The sequence below is a fragment of the Phyllobates terribilis genome, unplaced genomic scaffold (genome assembly GCF_046119375.1).
Source record: "Phyllobates terribilis strain yellow unplaced genomic scaffold, ASM4611937v1 Scaffold_1__5_contigs__length_1240528914, whole genome shotgun sequence".
NCBI classification, from domain to species: domain Eukaryota; kingdom Metazoa; phylum Chordata; class Amphibia; order Anura; family Dendrobatidae; genus Phyllobates; species Phyllobates terribilis.
The window spans coordinates 1146888791-1146914772 of NW_027362761.1; the positions used below are offsets into that span (position 1 = coordinate 1146888791).

Genomic DNA, 25982 nt, shown 5'->3' on the forward strand with positions numbered 1-25982 from the left:
CTTCCTACATGCATAATGACTTTAGCAAAGGTCACACAGCATGTCCTCAACATTCTCCCGTAGAAGTTGTGTCATTTCCAGGGTAAAAAATCCAAGTGGCTGTTGAAAAGCATATCAGCTAGCTGCTGTTAACACAAGCTCCGTTGAGACACCGTCTCTTACAATCAGGTATTCAACAACAAAAAAAAAAAAAAAATCAAAGTTTTAAAAATAAAAATAAATAAAAAAAAAGGAATACTTAATAATATTTTGTTTATTTATTATTTTACTTTATCTCCAATCCAAATTTCATAAAAAAAGATCAAGTTTATGTTTATTTCCATGTAAGGAAAAATAATGATTTGAATGAAATGACAAGCTCCAGCCAATCTGGCATTATAGTCCAGGACAGTCAGTGGCTTCTTTATGAACACGTGGCTAATGTCATCCTCATGCACAGTATCGTTGCTTTTTGTTTGATCACCCACAACCCTCTTGATATTTTCAGCATTTTTGGAAGACAGCTCTTAATAAATATTGACATCAGTGCGAAACGATCATTCAGATGGAACGGTGATTGATCCAAAAGTATCCAGAGCCACCAATCCATTTTACCGAAAGTAGTTTACTTGTTACTGCCACCTTATATCCTCTTGATAAATACTGATGCAAAACTATTGGCGGATAATTGTAGACAAACGCCTCAATTCTCTGACTATTGTTTTCCCTTTCTAAACATTTAAGAAAATAAAAATGTCTTCCTTTTCCAGGATACTCGATGCTTGCACAGTGCAAGATGTGACCTCGGTAGCTATGTCCTATGTACAAGTTAAAATACAAACTGGTGTAAACTGGGATAACCAGTTTATTTGATTTTATCGTGACATCTTCATACCGATGTCTTCTTTGTGTCCCCTGTAAAAACAAGAAAAAGGAACAAAGAGGTCAAGACAAGATTTTAACACATTTTAACATGTAATATTCTGAACTGTAGAAAAAAGACATGGACCGCACATCCAAATATTCATACATTGATCTAACGCCTCTCGGCAAAAATTTACAGAACTGAACATGAGGTTCTTAGTTTAACATTTTGATCAAACTGTATGAAGCGCACTGCCACGTCACGGTGAACCTCATAGTGCTGTGCACAGTGACAGTGCACCAGCAGGATGGGTGACCTGGTGCCTCACAAAACCCATGCTGCAAGATTGTGTCCCCATAACTCCAGGCCACACCGCCCCACAAGCACAAAAACAGCAGCTTGGTTTTTTTTTACATCTATTCACATGGTGTTGGTGCTGTGTGGCAGCCATTGTTGCTGCGGTTTTGCCAGAATTTCCTGAAGCGTCTTCTGCTTGAATTACTAGGGGGTTTACTTGAGTTTCAAAGACGTCGTGTGCATGTCCCTTAAAAGACTGTTTGCACCCGGTGACAGCACACAAAGCCAAACTGATATAAAGAAGTCATATTGGCTGGATACTAAGATAGTTCTATAAGCAACCTATTCCTTGTAATTTTGTGATATGTTATGTGGGTTAATTCTGAAAAGATTGCATATAATTTGGTATGAGAACCTCATGATAACATTTAGTAACCGATTTCACTTAAAGAGATTTTGTACTACGCAGGGCTGAAATGGCCGTTTTTCTTTTACATGGAGGAACATAGTAATTGAGAAGGAGTTGTCTGAGTAGAGTAGTGATAATTTCCTGCTGATAAAACACTGATTATATTGAAACCACAGCACACAGCCTAACAAGTGACACATTGCTGGAATCGCAGACTCTGTCCCTATAACATACTGCTCTCAGATTACATAGCAAAAACCCGCTGACAGATTCCCTCTAATTATTTTTTAAACTCTTTTCTACTACTATAACCTCATTTCTAATTAACTTTGAAATTGATTTCACTATGAGACACCAGAGCTGTTTTCAAGTCATCCTTATCCATTTGGTAGACTATGCGACCATGTCCAGCAATCTAAGGTTCCAATGTAAACTTCCCAAACAGGAGGACCCACTTAGGACGGACTTAGTGGTCAAAGGTGAGATTTCTGGCCAGTTTCTCATCTCCTCGTCTGATTTTTGCTCCAGTGACATCGTTCTCGCTCGGACACGTCTCGCACACTTTGTCTGTCTTGGATAGGCAGTAATGTGTCCAAAAAATGTGTTTTTTTGGGACATCAGCAGGCTTAACAACCCCACAATTTACTAATGTTACATTGATACAACATTCTTAGTGGCCCTTCAGTACCGCTGTCCGTTTCACTGTATCTCTAAGAAAGTTTGGGTTGATGATTTCAGGGAGGTTGCTACTCCACAAGTCAGGAAGATCGCTGCCCCAATATTGATTGTGTGCACAGTTTTATATAATAGGAATATCTCTGGAGATACAGGTAGTGGCTGAGGTCCAGGACTCCACTCCACTGGTGCCACCTGCAGTGTTGTACTACTGCACTTCCACCCCTTATGTTATGTGTGGCGCTAGAGCACAATGTTGGTATTATAGGTATTTGCAGACTTTATCCAAAAGAAACACAGCAATACTGAGGAAGATCACAAGTTTCAAGTGCCACAATCTGACTTGGTAGGTCCCCACCTCCAATTAAGGACTGACTTGTTCGCCACTTCTTGGACAACCTCTTCTCAATCCCTATGTTTGCCCTCAATAAAATAATAACACCTATGCTCATGTAGCACCCTGAGGATTCGGCTGCTACAGGGGTATTGCACCTCAACCCAGAGGTGTGATATTCCACTCCCGGGTAAGGATGGAGTGTGGAACTGAGCTCGGTTAGCTGCATGCACTACACACATCCCATTTCCGGAGGACGGACCAATGGTACTCCCACTTAATAATGTGCAGGTACGACCGAGTCTGTCCTTGGCTGGAGTGGGAGGGGGGTGGAACATCCCAGTAGTGTAGGGGCAGATAGGGGGAGCAGCCTGGGTAAAGCTAGGAGCTCATTGGGTGCTGGTCACCTGAGCTCACACATAGAGGGAGTATATAAGGTGGGCACCATCTTAGATCAGGGTCTTTGCAGAGGAGTCTTTTGTAGAAGGCTGGTCAGTCAGTGAGACATCAGTCTTTTGCAGAGCAGTGGAGGAAAGCAGAGGAGCAGAGCAGCCCCAAGGCCAAGAGTGAGAGAGGAGAAAGAAAGACCCAGAGGGGGAGAAAGAAGGAACTCTGAGAGCCCAAACTAAATCAAAGGGTGAAGAGTTGGCAACAGGGTACCGGATCCCAAGCTGGCAGAGGCTACAGCACACCTTAGCCAGGAACCGGAGGCCGTGGGCAGAATCTGCCACGGCCACCCACTATATCCACCCGGAAGGCAGACCACGCATAGGGTCAGGGAACCCAGAGACAAGGGTTCACCAACAAGAGGCCCGAGGGAGCCGGACTTAGGTGGATCCCTGGTGGGGAAGGCCAGAGACGAGGACAGGACAGAAAGGGAGCTCGGAACCACGCTCCAGAACTACTTGGGGGTTGGCCGAGTCCAGGACCTGGTGGACGCAGCGCGGCTCGGGTGGTCACTCAAGGCCGGAGTGACCGGTACAAGAACAGCAGTAAGTAAAGAACCCTGAACTGCACAACCCGACTCTGACTCTCATTACCATCTTCACTGCACTTCCACAACCACCATCCTCTGCACCTGACCCCCTGAGGCTATACCCCTCCCGTTGGGGGTTATTCTACCTGGGCTGCACAAACACCATCAGCCTCAGCGGACCCTGCTGCAGCGGCGGCCGTAGTGACCGCAATTCAACGGGTGGCGTAGTCGACACAAAAGAACATCTAGTAACATCATAAGGACTGCCACACACTGAGCTTGACACCCTGGGCACGGACCGGGTCACAGCCACTCGGAGACTACAACCCCCATCTGATCCGGCTCCGGGTATCCCTAACAGCACTGGCCCAGGGGGCGCGTCAACTTTGGCGTAGTCGGCAGGATAACGTGCCCGCAACAACCGGGTACTGCGTGCCTGAAGAAAAGTTCACCGTTACCTTAAAAAGAAGTCTCCCGCCGGTTCCGAAGGGTCCCCGCCATCGGGCCCCATCACAGGTCGTTTCCCGCCGGTTGTCCGCCATTTGCAGCTTTTTCCCGCCATCCATGGAGTTTCCCGCCACTGGGAGACGATTCCCGCCATTTCTGAAGATTTCCCGCCTTGGGGGAGCGGACGCCATTATGGGCGTGCCAGAGGGTGGCAAAAGGCCACCTCCCATCGTGGGCCAGGTCAAAGAATGGCGCCAAAAGCGGAAACCGCGCCCACCAACAGAGACTGTGATGCTGGAAGTGTCCATCAGCGTGAGAGAACTGCCCCTGGAACTGACAATCACAAAGTTGCCCCGGGACCACCCTCGATGTGGGCGGAGACAGAAGAAGAGAACAAAGATGGGTGTCGCCTGGAGCAGTCTGGAGAGAGCGCACCCGGAGACAAGACGTCTGGAAGAGAGTCCAGAGAAAACCTACCCGGAGATGGAGGGAGAGCCAGGCAGCACCGACCCAGCGGTCAGGAGCCTGATGCGGGCCGCCACTCCAGGCAGCACCGACCCAGTGGTCAGGAGCCTGTTGCAGGTCGCCACTCCAGAAGGCCTGCTGGAGATCCTAGCACAGCTCCCCAGAGACCGGGAGTGTGCACAGACCGCGTTGGAGGGCCTCGCACAGAGGTTGGCCCGGGTGCAGCGAGAGACGTTGGCGGAGTGGAGCCGAGAGATGGCCCAGCAGACCGAAACCCGTCAGCGGAGCACGCCACCCGAGACGAGGAGACAGACCGCCTCTGAGGATGGCGCAGGAGGACTGAAGGCCGGAGACGGCGCCGAGAAGGGAGCCGAACGAATGGAGGCAGGTAAAGGGGACGTCACTACCCCGAGCCGGGAAACCGCGTGCCTGCCCCAGCTCCCCGTCGCAGAGCCCGAAGTACCCCCTGCCGTGCCCGTCGCTGCAACGTCACCGCCGCAGACTAGGCCTCAAACGGAAGCCGCGACCCCTGTGACGTCACACGCCTCGACCCCGAGCGTGGCCAAGCAGGAAGTACCATCGGCCTGGTCGCAAGGCCTAGTACCCCCGGGCGCCGCAATACCGACAGCGCCCCCTACCTCCGCGGAGCCACCGGCCTGGTCGCAGGGCCGAATAACCCAGGGCGCCACCGTTCTTACGGTGCCCTTTACCTTTAAGGTGCCCCAGGCCTGGTCGCAAGGCCTGGTTAACCCGGGCGCCGCTACCATCAACGCGCCCTCAGCATCTAGAGTGCCGCACCTGGGTGAAGATCTATTTGCCCAGCATACGTGCCCGGACGGGTCTGAAACTGAAACCAACCAACAAGAAAGAGCAGGAGGACGCCGTCGTTGAAGTACGGTAGACAGAGACTGTATAAAGTTACCCGTCAGGGTATAAGAACTGTTCTAGTTAAAATATAGTCCCCGCTGGGACCAGCCAAGATTGAACTGTTAACCCCGTGTGTCCCTATTCCCATTACCTGGCCGAGGACTGAGAGCGGCCATACCTTCCCTTTGTATATAGTTGCGCTTCCTAAAGCGCCCCCTACTGGTTTTATAGGAAAACCGTGTTTCTTCAAGAGACTGTCGCACTTTACCCGGTCACAAGTTGCACCGTGACCGGAGGAACCAGAGACAGGAATGTTTACAAAAATGTTATTTATATGAAAAGTTTATGCTGCTGATAATGTTTATATGTTTTATATGTTTATGTTATGAAAAAATTTGTATGTTTTGGATGTTTATATTTTACAGCCCGAGGACGTGCTGTGATTTACCAGGGGGGAATGTAGCACCCTGAGGATTCGGCTGCTACAGGGGTATTGCACCTCAACCCAGAGGTGTGATATTCCACTCCCGGGTAAGGATGGAGTGTGGAACTGAGCTCGGTTAGCTGCATGCACTACACACATCCCATTTCCGGAGGACGGACCAATGGTACTCCCACTTAATAATGTGCAGGTACGACCGAGTCTGTCCTTGGCTGGAGTGGGAGGGGGGTGGAACATCCCAGTAGTGTAGGGGCAGATAGGGGGAGCAGCCTGGGTAAAGCTAGGAGCTCATTGGGTGCTGGTCACCTGAGCTCACACATAGAGGGAGTATATAAGGTGGGCACCATCTTAGATCAGGGTCTTTGCAGAGGAGTCTTTTGTAGAAGGCTGGTCAGTCAGTGAGGCATCAGTCTTTTGCAGAGCAGTGGAGGAAAGCAGAGGAGCAGAGCAGCCCCAAGGCCAAGAGTGAGAGAGGAGAAAGAAAGACCCAGAGGGGGAGAAAGAAGGAACTCTGAGAGCCCAAACTAAATCAAAGGGTGAAGAGTTGGCAACAGGGTACCGGATCCCAAGCTGGCAGAGGCTACAGCACACCTTAGCCAGGAACCGGAGGCCGTGGGCAGAATCTGCCACGGCCACCCACTATATCCACCCGGAAGGCAGACCACGCATAGGGTCAGGGAACCCAGAGACAAGGGTTCACCAACAAGAGGCCCGAGGGAGCCGGACTTAGGTGGATCCCTGGTGGGGAAGGCCAGAGACGAGGACAGGACAGAAAGGGAGCTCGGAACCACGCTCCAGAACTACTTGGGGGTTGGCCGAGTCCAGGACCTGGTGGACGCAGCGCGGCTCGGGTGGTCACTCAAGGCCGGAGTGACCGGTACAAGAACAGCAGTAAGTAAAGAACCCTGAACTGCACAACCCGACTCTGACTCTCATTACCATCTTCACTGCACTTCCACAACCACCATCCTCTGCACCTGACCCCCTGAGGCTATACCCCTCCCGTTGGGGGTTATTCTACCTGGGCTGCACAAACACCATCAGCCTCAGCGGACCCTGCTGCAGCGGCGGCCGTAGTGACCGCAATTCAACGGGTGGCGTAGTCGACACAAAAGAACATCTAGTAACATCATAAGGACTGCCACACACTGAGCTTGACACCCTGGGCACGGACCGGGTCACAGCCACTCGGAGACTACAACCCCCATCTGATCCGGCTCCGGGTATCCCTAACAGCACTGGCCCAGGGGGCGCGTCACTCACACCTGTCCCTAGCACAGCTACAGCAGTGTTGGCACTGGCTCTCCCTGGGATCACATAACATTGTTATGTCACACAATCACTGGGGTCAATCAGCGCTGGCTTCACTCTCCCCACCTTCGGACAAATCACATACATCCTGAGGAAGTGAAAGCTAGTGCCAACACCACTGGAATGGCACTGGCCCTGGAGGTGAGCGTAGGTGTTATTATTTTACTGGGGGCAAACAGAGAGATTAAGAAGAGGTTGTCCAAGTAGTGGACAATCCCCTTTAAGCTATGATAACTAATTAAATAATTCTGTAAATGGATAGAAACAAAATAGTAGGACATTCTTAATCAAGACTATTTGTAAAGTTGCTTTATTATTTATTTAAATAGCATTTGGACATTAAAAGATAATTGTTGTGAAAGTGGACAAAACTTCTAAATAACAAAGATCTTATAGGTGATCACTTACTTTTGGTAGCTGTCCTTTTACTTGTCATTTTACTTGTCTTTTTACTTGTTCTTGATGTGTTTCTTTTAACATTTCCGTAGATGTGATCAAGAAAGAGTTCTAAAAACGCAGAATATTTTCAATGTCATTCATTCCATTTAGTAATAAATGTATTCAAGTTAGATTGTGTTGAAGAGGAATGATTAATTTTACATCATAAACCACATAGTACACATGAAACTATTAATATGTGCATGTATCTCTATTAAAGACAAGTCCAGCATTACATTCACATTGCCAGTCCATTCCTCCATTATTGAGAAACCAGTGTCTGAATTGCTATGCAAATGAGACAGAAGAACTATTTGTAGATCTGAAGGCTTTGTCACTCCAGCTCCTTCCAGCGCCACTTCCTCCTGCTTGACTGACAGCTCCTTTGCCCGAAGTCACAGAGCATAGAGGCTGTCAATCAATCAGGAGGAGGCGGCGCTGGCAGGGAATAGAGCTGAAGTGACCTAGGCTTCAGGAGCTGAAGTGACCTAGGCTTCAGATCTACAAATAGTTCTTCAGCCTCATTTGCATATCATTTGAAATGCTGATTTCTCAGTAACAGAGGAACAGACTGGCCATGTAAAGGTATTACTAGTTTTATCTTTAAAAGAGCTACACGACCATATATATTATTTAATGGGAAGGAGTGGTGAAATCCTGCTAAAGGATTCCAATTAAAGGGGTGCTCCGAAATCCAAAGTAATTTTCCTCTTAAATCCCTATCCATTTAATGTCATAATCTAAACTGTTTTCTAATATACTTGAAATAAAAATTCCCTACCGTTCCCTAACTGCACTATTTAATTGCTTTTCTATTATTTTTTCTTTCTGCTTCCTTTTTGATGACACTTTGTTTGAAAATCCTAGTGCATGCTGGGATACTCAAACAAAGCTTCATCAGGGGGCAGAGGCTGCGGTCACTGCTGTAGCCCCTGCGCCCTCCTTGAAACGAAGCGTCATCAGTGACAATCATTTCAGGGGCTGGGCTATTCCCTGCACGATGTGAACTGTGTGATGTGCACAAAGACAGCGCACTCTCTGTTGCCGGCTCAGATCAGCAATAATGAGCCGGCAACAGAGCACATTGTTAGAATACCTGGCATGCAGAGACCCGCACCGCTCCTGCAAGTGACGTCACTGGTATTCTGACAATGCGCTTTAATGGGGGAAAAAGTCACTCCCATTTTCCACTATTAAAAATAAAGATAATAAAAAATACACATATTTGGTATTGCCACGTTGAAAAAATTTCAATCTATCAAAACATAAAAATAATTAACCTAATTAGGAAACACCGTAAACAGAAAAAACATTAAAATGCTAAAATTGTGGGGTTTTTTGGTTGCTGCAATATCACAAAAAATACTGTAACAAGCGATCAAAATATGTCCATCCCAAAATGGTATCAATAAAAATTTTGTCTTGCCCTGCAAAAAATACGCAGTTCATCGACCAAAAAATGAAAACGTTATGGGTCTCAGAAAATGGCGACACAACATCCCTAATTTTTTCTTAAAAGTTCTGATTTTTTTTTCACCACTAAAATAATAAAAAAAACTGGACATGTTTGATATCGCCATAATCATGCTGAAGAGGATAATCTTAATATTGCAAGGTCATTTTTACCATACAATGTACACCATAAAAACAATTCCCAAACAGAAATGTCAGAATTGTGTTATTTTCGCAGTTTCACCACACTTGGATTTTTTTTCCCATTTTCCAGTACATTTTGTGATAAAATGAATGGTGTCATTCAAAAGAACAACGTGTCCTGCAAAAAACAAGCCCTCACATATCTGGGCGGATAAAAAAAATAAAAAGTTATGGCTCTGGGAAGAAGGGGCGGAAAAGACAAAAGCACAAAAATGGAAATTAGCATTGTCAGGAAGGGGCTAAACAACTTTGCCATTTTGAAAAATTTCCCCTTTCTGATCTCCCCTACACCGGGGCCGCACACACCAGCAAGCTCTGACTCTACAAAAGCTTCACCAATTAGGGAACACAGAGTTTCCAGGTAATACACCAATTCCCCAACTTTAAAATTTCTTTTCAACATTGGAAAAAATGTACAGTTTTTTAAAGGAAAATTTCACTTATGGAACTCAAAGAATTTTGGTTTGATAACTTTCAACAATTTTGCCCATTCTCACAATCCACATCAGGTTGCTGTCAGAAAATTCACCCCAGATGCAGTCACAATAAAATTGAATTTCACCCAAATTGAAAAAGATGAGTTGTATCTAAAAATTGATGCATCTAACATGATAAATTTTATTGTTGAAAAAATTTAGTTTTTTGTGCCTATACCTGGCAGAGATGGCTTTTAATGGCGGCTAGGTATCTTCCATTGAGCCTGAGTGCACGTAAGTCTTTCACAAAAGGCAGTAGAATCTAGCATCCATTGTAGAGAACTTGGACATATAGAAGTACAATTTCCATGTAATTGGACTGAACACATATTTCTCGGGCACACAAAAGGAGAACTGATGATTCAATGGAGCAGAGGCAGAAGTTTATGGAAAACAGTGGCTGAGGATGATGATGGGACTGATGGCGACAAGCCACTACTTGCATGTGTAGCTTGATGATCATGAGGAGAGAATTGAGCCTTGATCATCTTGCTGGTCAGTTTGCTTTCTCCACACGAGCAGGTGATAATGTTTTATGGGCTGACGAAGCGATGTAGTTCTTAGTTGATGTGTGCCAGGATGTAAGCGGATTATTTTCCAACAGTACAGTCTGCACAATGCAATAGCTTAGTCCTCCGGTAACGTGCAAAAGAAATTCCACTAACGAGATGGCCACACATAGGACTCACTAACACCAAGACCAACACCAGAGCTTTCAGGTGCTGTTGAGCCTCCTTCATCAACAATAGTTGTAACATCACCGGCTCCATTTATGAGCACAGATAAGCAGATTTTGCCCCATGTGATGTGTGTTTTAGCCACACATCGTGTGCGCTGCGTATCACAGAGGCCAATAAACTCCTCTTCTGATGGCATCACCTCCTCTGGTTCCCATGTCTTGTCCACCACAAAATTATTGTCGTCATTCCTGATTTGGCTGACAATTCATTCTGTACTGGGAAATGGCTAGAGCTCCTTGCCCTCCTGCCTGATTCTCACTTCGAGATTGGCCCTGACTCAGGGGGCTACTACCATCACAGCTCGCAGAACCAACAACACTGCCCAGCATTACAATCTTATTCTCCATCTCCACCCACCCCATGTCATCCAAGTACAAAGGCTGACTGTTTATCTCTTCCAATAAGTCAACTGGAAGAAGTCATTCTGGTGTAGTATGTGTCTTAGCCCCTGGGGTGAGGATGTTTATTGGACTGAGGGTCAGAACAGAAACAGGTGGTATTTAAGGAATTATATTTCAACTCTGTACAACATTAACCCCTTCCTGCAAATGGACGTAACTAAGTCAAGATTGCAGGTAATGTCTCGCAATCGAATCGTACAGTTACTTCTGATGGATGTCACAGATGCAGGCAATGGGCCAGTGCCAATCGCAGCAGAAGATGGCTGGTATACACAACCAGGTTCCTACTGCATGTGCTAAGACAGGAAATAGAGCCAATCTTAGCACTTTAACCCTTCATATGCTGCTGTCAGTAGAACCATCGGAACCCCCACAGTGTGATAACGGGGTGCTGACAGTTTGGTGTGGCAATGGGAGCCTGACAATGACCTCTGCGTCTGCTATAGCCAGGGAGTAATGCACTATAATACACAAGTACTACAGTGTATCAATGCAATACAAAATATAGTAGGTCCAAGTCCCCTTGTGGGACTAGTAAGCAATGAAAAAATAAAAAACTTTTTAGCGTTATAAAAAAAAAATTAAAATAAAAAAATCACAATTTAAATAATAAAAATGTGGCTTATCTGTAAAAAAAACAACAACAAAAAAACACTAGAACTCACCATCTCGTAGTATGGAGAACACTACTGCTAGTATATAATATGGTAAGTCAATATATCAGTCTGCATTAATGCAATTAGAAGTGCAGTGTGACTGTATTTAATCTGACAGATGCCTCTTCCTATTTATTAGAGCCAATAGTGTATTTTATGCCACATATATTGTAATGATTTCAAGATAATTACCTATGGAAATTGTCACTTCAGAGAGGAAGAGGACTAGAACGCTAGCGCCACCTATTGGAAGTAGAAAACCTAAAAGTCAGTATTGACCCTTTAACGAGCCTTCCCATATGACTTAGGATAAAAGCCAAACCAGAATCTCAATTTGCTGACATGGGGTTTCGGGGTGTCCCCCTCGTCAGTGCAAAGTATGATATCTGATTTGGCTAGGTGTAACATACCTGGCGGCGTCCTTGCATAGTGGTCCATCTCCCACTGTGCAAGAGCGCGCACTTGATCTCCAGTCCAGTCTGGTAGCCTGGCTTCCCTCCATGCTGCCTGCTTGCCTCTGTGTCTGCTGCTTAAGGGCGGCGCCCGATCACTTCCTGTTTCTTGTACCTGCTGCGGGCACACCCCTTGTGCGTCCTCAGCCTATTGCTGTCTGTCACCTGGTATTTTACCCAGCTCCTCCAATGAATCCCTGCCTGAGCATTGTGTTTCATTCAGTGTGCTCTCTCACTCTGAATGTGCCAGGTCCCCTTCTGTGTTTGCTTGCCTGCCCTTCCTGGAGGCTGTATTTTCAGGCCTGTCTGAACACGCTCCTTGCCTGTTCGTTCCGCCTTCTAGGGGCCGCATACCTAGACCCGCTCCTGTATCTTGCTACTGTGTCTGTTCTTGTCTGTATACTCTTCTAGGATGTTTCCTGTGTCTGTACCTTTCCTTTTTCTGCAGAGTCTGAACTCGTACCTAACTCCTGCTCGTTGTCACTGTACTTCCGTTTGTGAGTTTGTGGTCCACTCGCTACTTCACTGTAAGTACCCTGTGGGTATCTGGTTCTGCCTTTCCCTTCCTGTCTGTTCCGTGTGAACAGAGCCCTGTCCCCCCTGCTCTGCCTTGCTCACCGCTCCGGCGGTTCTAGCCTGCTCTGCCTTGCTCACCGCTCTGGCGGTTCTAGCCTGCTCTGCCTTGCTCACCGCTCCGGCGGTTCTAGCCTGCTCTGCCTTTGCTCACCGCTCCGGCGGTTCTGGCCTGCTCTGACCCTTAGCTCACTGCTACGGCAGTCTTGCTCCGCTCTGACCTTTTGCTCACTGCTCCGGCAGTCTTGCTCCGCTCTGACCCTTTGCTCACTGCTCCGGCAGTCTTGCTCCGCTCTGACCCTTTGCTCACTGCTCCGGCAGTCTTGCTTCGCTCTGACCCTTTGCTCACTGCTCCGGCAGTCTTGCTCCGCTCTGACCCTTTGCTCACTGCTCCGGCAGTCTTGCTCCGCTCTTACCTTTTGCTCACAGCTCCGGCAGTCTCGCTCCGCTCTGACCCTTTGCTCACTTCTCCGGCAGTCTCGCTCCGCTCTTACCCTTTGCTCACTGCTCCGGCAGTCTCGCTCTGCTCTGACCCTTTGCTCATTGCTCCGGCAGTCTCGCTTTGCTCTGACTACTCTTGCTCACCGCTCCAGGCGGCCTCGTCCTGCTCTACTCTTGCTCACCGCTCCAGGTGGCCTCGTCCTGCTCTACTCTTGCTCACCGCTCCAGGCGGCCACGTCCTGCTCTACTCTCGCTCACCGCTCCAGGCGGCCTCGTCCTGCTCTACTCTCGCTCACCGCTCCAGGCGGCCTCGTCCTGCTCTACTCTCGCTCACCGCTCCAGGCGGCCTCGTCCTGCTCTTCTCTCGCTCACCGCTCCAGGCGGCCTCGTCCTGCTCTACTCTCGCTCACCGCTCTAGGTGGTCTCGTCTTGCCCTGCTCTCACTCACCACTCTGGGCGGCCTTACTCTGCTGTGCTTGTCCACCACATCTGTGGTTCTGTTCCTGAGTCCCAGTGTGTACTGGGTCCTATCCCGCCTGTGTTCCTACCTGCTAGTGCCTCCCTGTCTGCACTTTAGCCGTACTTGCCTGTACCCCCCTGCCTGCATACCCGCCTGCCTGCATACCAGTCGTGCCTGCCTATACCCACCAGTCTGTGTGCCAGCCTAACCTGTCTGTTCCTGTATTCCCCTGTGTGGGCCAACAGCCGTGTCCGGGGTCTGTCCTGGAGTAGCACCTGGTCCCTCTACTCGGTTCCTCCTTGGTGCACTGGCGTCGTATGCCGTCGTGCGACCCTGGTCGGATCGGGTGAATACCTAGTTACGCCCCTCCAGGCATTCACTCTCCGGCACGGTCCAGTGGAATCACACGCACTCGCCGCTCAGCCCGGGCGTGTGCATTACACTAGGTGAGAGGCTCTGGACTGGGATCTAAGGAGTAATGTTTCTCCTTATGGAGAGTGACATGTCAAGCCTGGCATGTCAGAGTGAGGAGACTTAAAAGCCATGCATGCTCCTCTTGGAAATTAAATATGCAAATTGTTTCTTCAGAGAGGAAGAGGACTATAACTCTAGCACCACCTATTGTAAGTGGCCATCTGAAAAGTCAATATCAACCCTTCAACGAGCCTTGCAATACGACTTAGGATAAAAGCCAAACTAGAATCTCAATTTGCAGGTGCCTATAAGTATTAGTTTATGTCACTATTTTGCTATATATGGCACATGTAATAATGTTGTTCAAAATGCCACAATGCGTTTCTCCTAGTGTGTAAACCCTGGGCACATCAGAAGGCTATTTGACGCTAAACACTCTTGGTAAGACTAAGGGTGCAGTAGTGGCACTCGAGCCCTTAGCTTAGACATAATTGTAGACTATCCAACTAAAGTATATACAGGGTAAGGCATCATTCAATCATCAGTTTTTCTCGTACGAGTGCTATCTGTGTTTTTTACGTATGATAGTCTATGGGGCTGTTCACATGTCCCATTTTGAGGGTTAGACCAAATCGGCAATGCAAAGTCTATAGGTCCGTGATAAAATCAGACAACACTCGAATAACATCCGCACTCGGACTATCAGAAAGGTGGAGAAACTTCTTTTTTTTCTCTCCAAACTGACTACACCCTGATCGAACTGTGATCAAAGTCTGATCAAAAAAATTGGTCCATTTTTCTTGTTCATGGAAAATATGATGCCTGAATGAGCCCACAACCAGGCTCCCATGGCATGTGCTGAGATTGGATATGGCGCCGATCCCAGCACTTTAATCCCTCAGGTGCCACTGTCACTTGTGACAGAAGCATGTGAGGAGTTTAACAAAGCGAGATCATTCCCTTTATCAGCTCATCGGCCAATGGGTTACTTTGGCAATATGAGGCCTGACAATGGCCTTTGTGTTTGCCATGTTCTTCAGCCATTCAGATCCCACCGGGGACAGGGCCTGACAGGTTGTCAGTCAAACAGATTAGATAATGCACTGTACAATGTCGCAAAACACAGTTCAAGAAAGTCAATTTTTGACCTTGGGTCAAATTCATGAGTTGCGTGCCCCATTTTGATGAATTTGGCGTCAAAAAATGGCAACTAAACACAGCAAGACAAAAAAGGAAAGTGGCATAAAAAAAATTAAATGATGAATTGGGGCTATAATTGCCATTTGTTTGTTCATTTTGCCTCCCAAAGAGATAATAAAAAGTGATCATAAAGTCAGTGCCACAAAATGGCACCGATGAAAACGATATCTTGTCATGCAACATACGGTAAGTCTTCATACAGAATATGGCGACACAAAAAAATTTTTTTTAGAGTGTATTAATTGTGTAAAAGTAATAAAAAATAAATTAAAATATATAAATTGCCATATTCGTACTGACCCACAGATTAAAGGTAACAGTCTATGCAGCATGGCGAATAGCATACCATTTAAATGAAGAAAAACAGTGGCAGAATTTTACAAAATAAATTTTTTATCTTTGCGTTAACATAGCTTGTTTTTTGTAGGACGAATTGTACTTTTGAATGACACCATTCATTTTATCATGTGATGTACTGGAAAACGAGAAAAAAAATTCCAAGTGTGGCAAAATTGCAAAAAAAAGGCAAATCCACAATTGTTTTGTTTTTTTATTTACAGTGTTCACTTTACAGTAAAAAAATTACCTAGCAATATAATTATCCATGTCAGTACAATTATGGAGATACCAAAATGCATAGTTTTGTTTTTTTATTAAAGTGGTGAACATTTTTTTGGAAATTTGTAAAAAAAAAAAAAAATTACTTATGTTCTCTCACAACAATAAACAAGAAATAAATAAAAGGAGAGAGGAACAAAAGTGTTATATATCACGTTTGAGAATCTCTCTGATGTCCCTAGTGTGCCCTACTTCTTGCTGACCTTGGTCGGGTAACGTGCGTCGGTGCATGGAGGAGCATGATGAGTGGTGACAGCTATGTTCTTACACATGTGGTTGTCTAGCGGTTACATGTTGGAGATGTTACACTGACCAGCGCTTTGCAAGGCATTGGTTACAATGACCTGCAGCTGACTCATCTCTGAACAAATTTTTCAGAAAATAGTAGATCTTTTGTGAATTACAAAAATGTTAAAAAACCCACAACAACCCAAGTAAATTCAGCAGAGTAATAGTAAAGTCGTGTTGTACATAGACAGAAGACAGTGGACAAATTATAGTGATTCTCATTATGTATAAGGTTTTGATGCCCATGACTATAGGGCCCCCCAATGTTCACAAGACAATTCCCCTATAGTAATAATGCAGATGAAATTGAAATAAAATACTTTACGGTTAGTTACCTTTTTTCTTCTTCCTCTTGCAGTACAGGCAGTACATAATTAACAGTATGGGGATAATGAGAACGGTAGTCAGGTACAAAAATCTGATATCTAGAACAAAAGCTGGAGAATTTTACTGTTAATTGCAGAAATATAACAACACATTCCTAATGCACAATGTCCAAGGTAGAACATTTCTCTTTGTGGAAAGTGCCAAGTCGGCGTAAGGAGACATTTAGGCCATGCATGCTCGTCTAGGAATTCAAATATGCAATTCGTCTCTTCAAAAAAAAAAAATGGGATTCTAGGGCCACCTATTATAATTAACAATCCTAAAAGTCAATATGGACCTATTCATGTTTTCGGATTGCTACATCCAATAGGTGGCCCTAGAGTCCAAGCCCTCTTCCTCTCTGAAGAAGCTATTTACATATCAATTTAAACGCTAAAACTCTCTTCGTATTCAGGGAATTACTGATACAGGAGGAAAGAGAAATTACTTTAGATTAAAATCCTATATGAAACTCATCATCCTTTACCTACAACCCCTGGTACAGGTGTTAGTTTTGGAAATGAAAATTTACAGGGTGATTCCATAATTTTTTTCCTCAGAATTGAGTGATTCCATAATTTTTTCCCTCTGCTTGGTCTGAAACAAATTATCCTTACTGAGTACCACATTTTTAATCTTGATTTCTTTTAGTGTTTCTTAAAGCCCTAAAGTTGCCATTTGAAATAACTTTAGTTTTGTGCCATGTCTGTGATCTGCTTTTTTTCAACAACATTAAACAACTGAATGAACATCCTCCGAACACAGTGATTCCATAATTTTTGCCAGGGGTTGTAGAAGGTGGCCCTGTGCCTCCCCTGTATATGCTATACAGTAGTATACCTATAGAGGATGCAGAGGTTGACCCATATTCAGAGAGCAGTATAAGCAGGTCCTGCATATGTTTTAGAGTCATTTATTGGTCCATATTTAGGCAAAAATTGATGCGCTGAAAACTACTTTCAGCAGGTAAACAACCAAGTGCCAAAATATTTATATTTAAACCTTGAAAGGGGTTTTTCAGGTAAAATAAAATATTTATAAATGAGTTTTAAATTGTAAATTAGATAACTTATTAATAAAGTTCTATGTGGCCAGATGTCTTGGAGCTGCCTGATCAGAGTTCTGACAATTTGGCTTGTGCTCAATACAGGACAACAAATCTTGTGTTGGTACATAAAAGCACAGTGTGTGGAGGATGCTGGCTGACTTCATATTTCAGTTTAAAGCCAGCCCCTTTTATTTATTGATCTGGCTACGTGCACACAGACGTAATGTTGTCTCCTGGGACCTGGGATGGAGCAGCCACCAAAGGATTGTGTCACCTAGCCTAATAGAACTACATTAGTAATTTATTTCATTCACAATTTAAGGATTATTTTTTGCCTAGGAAATTTATTTAACCTCTTAAAAAGGACCTTTTACCAGTTTGGCAACATTATGGAATAGTGGCTGAAGAGCTGAATAAAACATTTTTTATTTTTGAATTTCTCATCTCCATTGCGGAGATATTAGCTTGTAAAGTTTTGGTCATAATTTATGTTAAGTCCAGTGTGAGCATTACCAGAAATTTTTCACTGGGGGCGTGTACTTTTTCCCCTGCATGAGGTTGACCAATCATAAGCAGACAGCAGTATAGAGGGGAAGAAAAAACACCCATCCACAATTGTTTAGAACAGGTTTTCTCTTATGTGAGACAGACAGTCTGCTCTCCTCACTGGTCTCACTGCAGAGCTGAATGTGATTACAAAGTGCCAGAAACAGAGCAGAGATAAGTGTGATTACATACAACTTTCAGTTTTAGGCCGGAGTCACACGACTGTATAAAACAGCCGAGTACTCTGCGATAAAACATTGCATAGCACTTAAACCAGTGTTAGTCTATGGGGCAGCTCAGATCTGCGATTATTTTCTCATGTCGATTCATGTATCCGAGAATTGGATCACACTCACTCATACAAGTCTATGTAATGTGATCCGAGTGCAGTGCAATTACTGCAGATGCCGGCAATGGAAGAAATGGAGAAATTACTTTCTCCATCTCCTCCGCACCTGTGCTGCGATTCCTTCATGCGAGAGGATCAGAGCACAGTGTACGGAAAATCATCTCATGCTCGCAGCAGAGTTTGAGTCGAGTGTCATTAGCATATCACATCCGATGCTCTTGAATTAGATACTATACGCTACTTTGACCCCGGACTTAATCTTATAACAGTAAGTGTAGGGGGAGTAGAAGTACAGAAGAGCTGACAGCACTGTAAGAAGAGAGCTGAAGCAGCAGAGGTGTTCATAATTACACAAAAGCTTTGCTGTACTGCCCCACCCCATGCCATGAGATGAAAGGCCAAAGGTGTATGTAATCACACTCAGCTCTGCTCTACGTGCTTGTAATCACTCACAGTACTGAAAGAAATAGCAGAGGAAATTGCATAATCACTAGCCAGAATCTTTGAAAATTCCTGGAGAACAGGAGAAGTCCCAGAAGATTGGAGAAGGGCAAATGTTTTCCCTATCTTCAAAAAAGGAAAGAAGATGGAGCCAGGAAATTACAGGCCAGTGAGCCTTACTTCTATACCAGGAAAGATCTTTAAACAAATTATTCAAGAGCATGTATATAAGTACTTGGATAAGAATACAGTAACTAGAGTCAGCATGGGTTTGAAGCAAACAAGTCATGCCAGACTAATCTGATTTCCTTCTATGAAGGAATTACTGACTGGGTGGATCAGGTAAATGAGGTAGATATAGTATATCTCGACTTCAGCAAAGCATTTGATAAAGTATCTTACACTATACTTATTGAAAAAATGACCAAGTATGGGATTGACAAGGCTACGCTTAGGTGAATTCATAACTGGCTCAGTGATTGTACTTAAAGAGTTGGTAATAAATGGTTGTATATCCAATTGGAAGAATGTTTCAAGTGGGGTACCACAAGGCTCTGTCCTGGCCCCAGTGTTGTTCAACACTTTTATAAATAATCTAGATAAGGGAACTGAAGGTAAACTAATCAAATTTGCAGATGATGCAAAGCTAAGAGAGATAGCGAACACTAGAGAAAACAGAGAAAGGATTCAGAAGGATCTAAATAAGCTTAAACAGTTCAATTATGGGCATCACATTTTAAAAAAGACATTGAAAGGCTGAGTTCACACGATGCGTTTTTAATGCGTTTCCACTGCGTTTTTGCAGTTGCGGAAACGCATTAAAAACGCATGGTAGAAGGGAAGCAATGTTCCCCAATTGAAATCTGCATGTGCTGTGCCCATGATGCGGATTTTTCCGCAACGTAAACACTGCGCTCAAAAATCTGCAGCATGTCAATTAATTTTGCGGAAACGCTGCGTTTTCGCCGCCATTGACTTGCATTAGAACGCGCCAATTCAGCAAGACTGCATCTGTTCTTGCGTAATTGGCGCGTTCTAATATGCGGATGGTACCCGGGTGTGGAGGAGAGGAGAGTCTCATCCACACCCAGGTACCATTAAAAAAGCTGTAAAAAAAGAATAAAATAAAAAATAAATGTATACTTACCTTCTGTCGGCCCGCGCACCGCTCCTGCTTGGTTCCCGGCACTTTGCAGTGAGTTGAAGGACCTGCGCTGACGTCAGAGTCATGTGACGGGTCACGTGACGCTGACGTCGGCAGGTCTTTCAATTCACTGTTGCCGGCAAGGGAGAACGGAGTGAGCAGGACAGCGGGGGCCATCGGAGGGTAAGTATACATTTATTTTTTTATTTTTACCACTCTCTCGGGTCACACTATATAAATCCATGCTGGTTGCATGGATTTATATATTGTGACCTAGTTGTCACAAGCACTTTCCAAGTGATGCTAATCGCTTGGAAAGCGCTTGTCAATCCACATGCGGAAATGTCAGTGGGTAACCGCTCCATTTCCGCATGTCCCTGGCAGGAAAACGCATGTACAATCCACATGTACAATCCGCATGCGTTTTTTTGTGCCAGGGAGATGCAGAAACGCTCAGGAAAAAATCCTGAGCATTTCTGCATCGTGGGCACATAGCCTAAGGGTATGTGCACACGATGCAGAAATGCTCAGAATTTTTTCCTGAGCATTTCTGCATCTCCCTGGCAGGAAAAAACGCATGCGGATTGTACATGCGGTTTCCTGCCAGGGACATGCGGAAATGAAGCGGTCTTCACTTTCATTTCCGCATGCGGGTTGACAAGCGCTTTCCAAGCGATTTTAGCATCACTTGGAAAGTGCTTGTCAACTTCACACCATATAAATCCATGCAACCGGCATGGATTTATATAGTGTGTGAATGTCAAAAAATAAAAAATAAATATATACTTTACCCTGTGATGGCCCCCGGTGTCCTGCTTCATCGGTCCCGGCTGCCGGCAGTGAAGACTTTAGGACCTTCCGACGTCAGCGTCACGTGACCCGTCACATGACTCTGACGTCAGCGAAGGTCCTTCATTCAACCGCGAAGTGCCCGGGAAGCCAGCAGGACGCTGCGCGGGCCGTCAGAAGGTGAGAATATATGTATTTTTTATTTTATTCTTTTTTTTTTAATGGTACCTGGGCCTGGATGAGAGTCCTCTCATCCACACCCGGGTACCATCCGCACATTAGACCGCATGAAAAGCGCATCAACATATACAGTGATGCGGATTCCATGCGGTCTAATGCAAGTCAATGGCGGCAAAAGAGCAGCGTTTCCGCAAAATTAATTGACATGCTGCGGATTTTTGACCGCAGCGTTTACGCTGCGGAAAAATCCGCATCATGGGCACAGCACATGCGGATTTCAATTGGGGAACATTGCTGCCCTTCTACCATGCGTTTTTCATGCGTTTCCGCGGCGTTTACGCAACTGCAAAAACGCCGCGGAAACGCATGAAAAACGCATCGTGTGAACTCAGCCTAAGGCTTGTTTTTGCATCCCGAGCTGATGGTTTTATTGATATCAATTTGGGGTACAAACAATGTTTTACTTGCTCTTTACTGTATTATTTTAGGGAACTGTGGTCAACTGAAAAACACATATTTTTCTCTTTATGGTGTTTATTATACAAGTTGTTATTATATGTCCAAATTAAGAATGCAATGGTACTGCTGATTTCCCGTATCAAGCAATGAATATGCACCTCTGGGACAAGCTGCTAGTAGCATACGTGGTGCGTACTGAAAATATAAGTCCATATTGCAATAGGTAACGAAAGATAAGTAGAAATCAGAGCAATCATCATTCCCAAGTTTTCATTTATTTGTTATTAGTTTTTTCCTGACGTTGGCAGGTCTTTCAATTCAAAGTTGCCGGCGAGGGAGAACGGAGTGTAAGCAGGACAGCGCGGGCCATCGGAGGGTAAAGTATACATTTTTTTTATTTTTACCACTCTCTCGGGTCACACTATATAAATCCATGCCGGTTGCATGGATTTATATAGTGTGACCTAGTTGTCAAGCACTTTCCAGGTGATGCTAAAATCGCCTGGAAAGCGCTTGTCAATCCACATGCGGAAACGAATGTGAATCCGCATGTATTCCGCAGGAAAAATGCATGCACAATCTGCATGCGTTTTTTCTGCCAGGGAGATGCAGAAATGATGCAGAAATTTTCTGCTTCATTTCTGCATCGTGTGCACATACCCAAAAACTGGATCAAGTTCAGACAAGAGCTACCAGGATGGTGAGCCGACTGCAAACTATGTCCTACGAGGAACGGTTAGAGGAGCTGGGAATGTTTAGGTTGCAAAAAAGAAGACTAAGCGGAGACTTAATAGCTGTCTACAAATATCTGAAGGGCTGTCACAGTGTAGAGGGATCATCCTTATTCTCATTTGCACATGGAAACATGAGAAGCAATGGGATGAAACTGAAAGGGAGAAGATACAGATTAGATATTAGAAAAAACTTTTTGACGGTGAGGGTGATCAATGAGTAGGACAGGCGGCCACGAGAGGTGGTGAGTTCTCCTTCAATGGAAACAGAGGCTGGACAGACATCTGTCTGAGATGATTTAGTGACTCCTGCATTGAGCAGGGGGTTGGACACAATGACCCTGGAGGTCCCCTCCAACTCTAACATTCTATGATTCTATAACAGCTCTGCAATGGGAGCAGTGAGGAGAGCAGAATGCCCGTCATTACATAAGAAACCTTATGCTTAGAAATTCATATCTATACTGAACAAAAATATAAACGCAACATTTTTGTTTTTGCTCCCATCTTTCATGAGCTTAACTCAAAGATCTAAGACTTTTTCTATGTACGCAAAAAGTTTTTTTCTCTCAAATATTGTTCACAAATTTTTCTAAATCAGTATTAGTGAGCACTTCTCTTTTGCTGAGAAAATCCATCCACCTCACTGGTGTGGCATATCAAAATGCTAATTAGACAGCATAATTATTGCACAGGTGTGCCTTAGGCTGGCCACAATAAAAGACCACTCTAAAATGTGAGATTTTACAGTATTATTGGATATGGGGCGGGGCAGAAAACCAGTCAGTATCTGATGTGAACATAATTTGCCTCACGCAGTGCAACTAGTGATGAGAGAGTATGTTCGGTTAACCCTTTCAGAGTATGCTCGGGCGAGTACCGAGTATCTTCAGCGTAATTGGTGATATGTTTGAATGACTCACGTGTGCATGATTTGTGACTGTTTGACAGCTTTAATACAAGTGAGGAATGCTTGTTTCTTAAGCATTCCTCACATGTATTAAAGCTGTCAAACAGTCGCAAATCATGCACACGGGAGTGATTCAAACAAAACACCGATTACGCTGAAGATACTCGGTACTCGCCCGAAGCATACTCTGAAAGGGTTAACCGAACATCCTCGCTCATCACTAAGTGCAACACATCTCCTTTTTATAGGTGACAGGTCCTCTTTAACATAAATTATAACTAAACTTTACAAGCTAATATCACTGCAATAGAGATGAGAAATGAAAAAAATAAAAACATAATTTTACTCAGATTTGCAGCCACTATTCTATGATGTGGCTATTTTAAATGCAACTATATTGTTAATGGAGCTGCAAGTGATAACATCCGGCGGTGGCACGGGAAACAGCTGATTGGTGGGGGTGCCGGTGTCGGTATCCATATCCTACGGATAGGTCATCAATATTAAAGTAGTGGAAAACCCCTTTAAAAATGTATATGTATTTCTTTTTTTGTTTTTCAAAAAAGCCATAACTTAGTTTTTTTGTTAATCCAGCAAAATGAGAACTTGTTTTTACAATTTTCAATGCCACCATTTGGGATCTTCTTTTTGGTTGAATTTTTTTTTGCCTCTTCCCAACGCAGCTAATTTTTGCTATTATGTTTTCGTTTTTTTCCTCCACTTCTTCCAACATTAATAAATGTTTTATTTTTCTGTCGGTATGACTGTATTAGGGTTTGTTTTTTTGTGGGACAAGTTGTACTCTTCAATAACACTATTCATTTTATTATACAATTTACTGGAAAACTGGGAAAAAAATTCCAATTAAGGTAAAATTGTGGAAAAAAAAACCCAAAAAACAGCAATTACCACATTGATTTTTTGGGTTTATTTTTTATGGTGTTCATTGTATGGAAAAAATAAGATGGCACTACAACAATATCAAACATGTCCAGTTTGTTCATTATTTTAGTGGTGAAATTTTTTTCAGAAATTTGTAAAAAAATAATTTTTATGTTTTTGTGTACATTTCCCAAGGCACATAACATTTTTGTTTTTCCAACGACTGGGTTTTATTGAAACCATTTCGGTATGGATATCATATTTTGATCGCTTCTTATTGCATTTTTTACAGTGTTGCAGAGACAAAAAAACATTGCTTAAATTTTTTTCTCATTCATTTTATATTTTTATAGACCGTACTTTTTGAAGTGATACCAAATATATTTATTTTTTAATATCTTTATTTTTCAATTTCTCTATTTTTTACGGGGGAATAGCCGCAGTTTTTAGAGGCAGATGATGGTTGAATAATTCAGCCATAATCTGCTGAGAATATGGTGGCCTCAGCCTCTGAGTTCGCTCCATTCTCCTGCTCCTGATGTGCTCAGATGTAATGCAGATATCAGAAAGGGGTTAAAGAGGTTGGGTCATCAAAAAAGACCCAATGCTTAAATCAGGTCTTTATGTTGAATATTATTTTTAAAAATGTTTGTAATGTCATGTATTGATAATGTTTTTTTTTCTTTTTCCAATTTTCCACATCACTATCTATCCATCCATCCATCTATGTATCTATCTATCGATCACAAAAAAAAAACAAAAATCTATCAGTTTTCACACATGACAAACTTTCTGCTCTATTCTTTTTTTTGTACAGAAAACTTTTCAGTAGTCTCATTATCTTCACAGACAGGATTATAATGAAAGGCAATGCCTCTATAGTACAGTAAATAACACAGGATCCACCATTCTCAATATGTAATGTCACAGTTAAGGATACAAAAAAGAAATCAAAACCTTGTTTAAACAATAGGTCAATTTCTGACGACACAATCACTTTAACTCTTTCTAGTAGATGGGGAAAAAAAACAGCAATTCTGCAATTTTTTTTCTTTTCATTTCATATTAAGCATTTAACATGTGGTATAAATAATATGTTATGGCGATACCAAATTGATATAGATTTTTTATGTTTTACTAGTTTTGCACAATAAAAACACTTTTATACGGTGTTTTAGCATTGCAACATTTCAAGACCCATATTATTTTTTCATTAATGCACCTGTAAGAAATGTTGTGGTTTTTTTTTTTATCATTTTGAGGTTCATACAACTTATGGATCTTTTGCATTTGTCTTCCTATTTTCTGGGGAGGCCAGCTGAACAAAGAACAGCAATCCTGGCAGTCGTTTATGGTTTATTTTCTATAGCGTTGATGTTTGGGATAATAGTGCATTCATTTTATCATACAAGTAATTACTATTGAAGCAATGATAATTTTGTTCCCTTTTCATTTATGTATTTTTTTTTTTTAATATATAGGAAAGCATTTTTGCAGTGTATTATGCCTGCTAGAGTAAGGCTGACAGGCATCCTATTAGGTTCAGTTTCTGGCAGGGTCTAATAGGAGATCATCATACCATCTCTGCTCAATACATTTATGATGTTTCTTAATAAGGACCACCTGGAAGCATTATGAATGACAGCACCAGGAAGGAAGGAGCCTTATATTTTGTTTTCCCCATCCAAAAATGGTTTGTGTGAAATTTAACTTAAAAATACAAAAGACCTGTGATTTCATCTTATGTACAAACATAGGACATTAGAGGGGTTGTCTTTGATAAAAGTGTATTGATAACATCATATGTTGATTACATGCATTTTTTTTACCTGCTTCTAATGCAAGTCAAGGGGGAAAATTTGCCCATAAAACTCAGCATACCCGCAAGAGAAATTGACATGTTGCGGATTTGAAACTCGCACCGCAGGTCAGTTTACGCCGAGTGAAAAAAAACCCACAGGTGTGCAGGAGATTTCTATAAATCCATCCACTTTGCTGAAACTTTGCTGAAAAAAACGCTGTGATTTTTGATCACCAAAAATACACTGCACCAAAAAACTCATCATGGGAACTTACCCTTACAGAAATGAGCTCCATGCAGCCACCACTAAAGGGCAAATGCCAAAATGGATGGCACACATTCAAATAATTTGACAACTGTATAATAAAGGAGCCTCTTTATGTAGTGGTCTTTCTGCTGTAGCATAAAGAAAGGGGTCTCTAACTGGGGAACCACCTCGATGACCTCTATATGTTC

The 25982-nt window shown here is 43.7% G+C and overlaps 1 protein-coding gene across 2 annotated transcripts in view; it reads right to left on the bottom strand.

Moving 5' to 3' along the window:
• Window positions 1-821: 821 nt before the first annotated feature.
• Window positions 822-25982, bottom strand: part of LOC141162218 (uncharacterized) — a 29175-nt gene continuing 4014 nt past the window's right edge. Inside the window, exons 3-5 of one of the 2 annotated variants that reach the window (XM_073648092.1) lie at window positions 16216-16305; window positions 7476-7574; window positions 822-894 (exon numbers count right to left, since the gene is read on the bottom strand). In XM_073648092.1, coding sequence (XP_073504193.1) covers window positions 869-894; window positions 7476-7574; window positions 16216-16305 — 215 coding nt within the window. In that variant the 3' untranslated portion in view covers window positions 822-868. Of the gene's footprint in view, window positions 895-7475; window positions 7575-16215; window positions 16318-25982 lie in introns of both variants that reach the window. The other variant, XM_073648083.1, reaches the window with a different exon arrangement.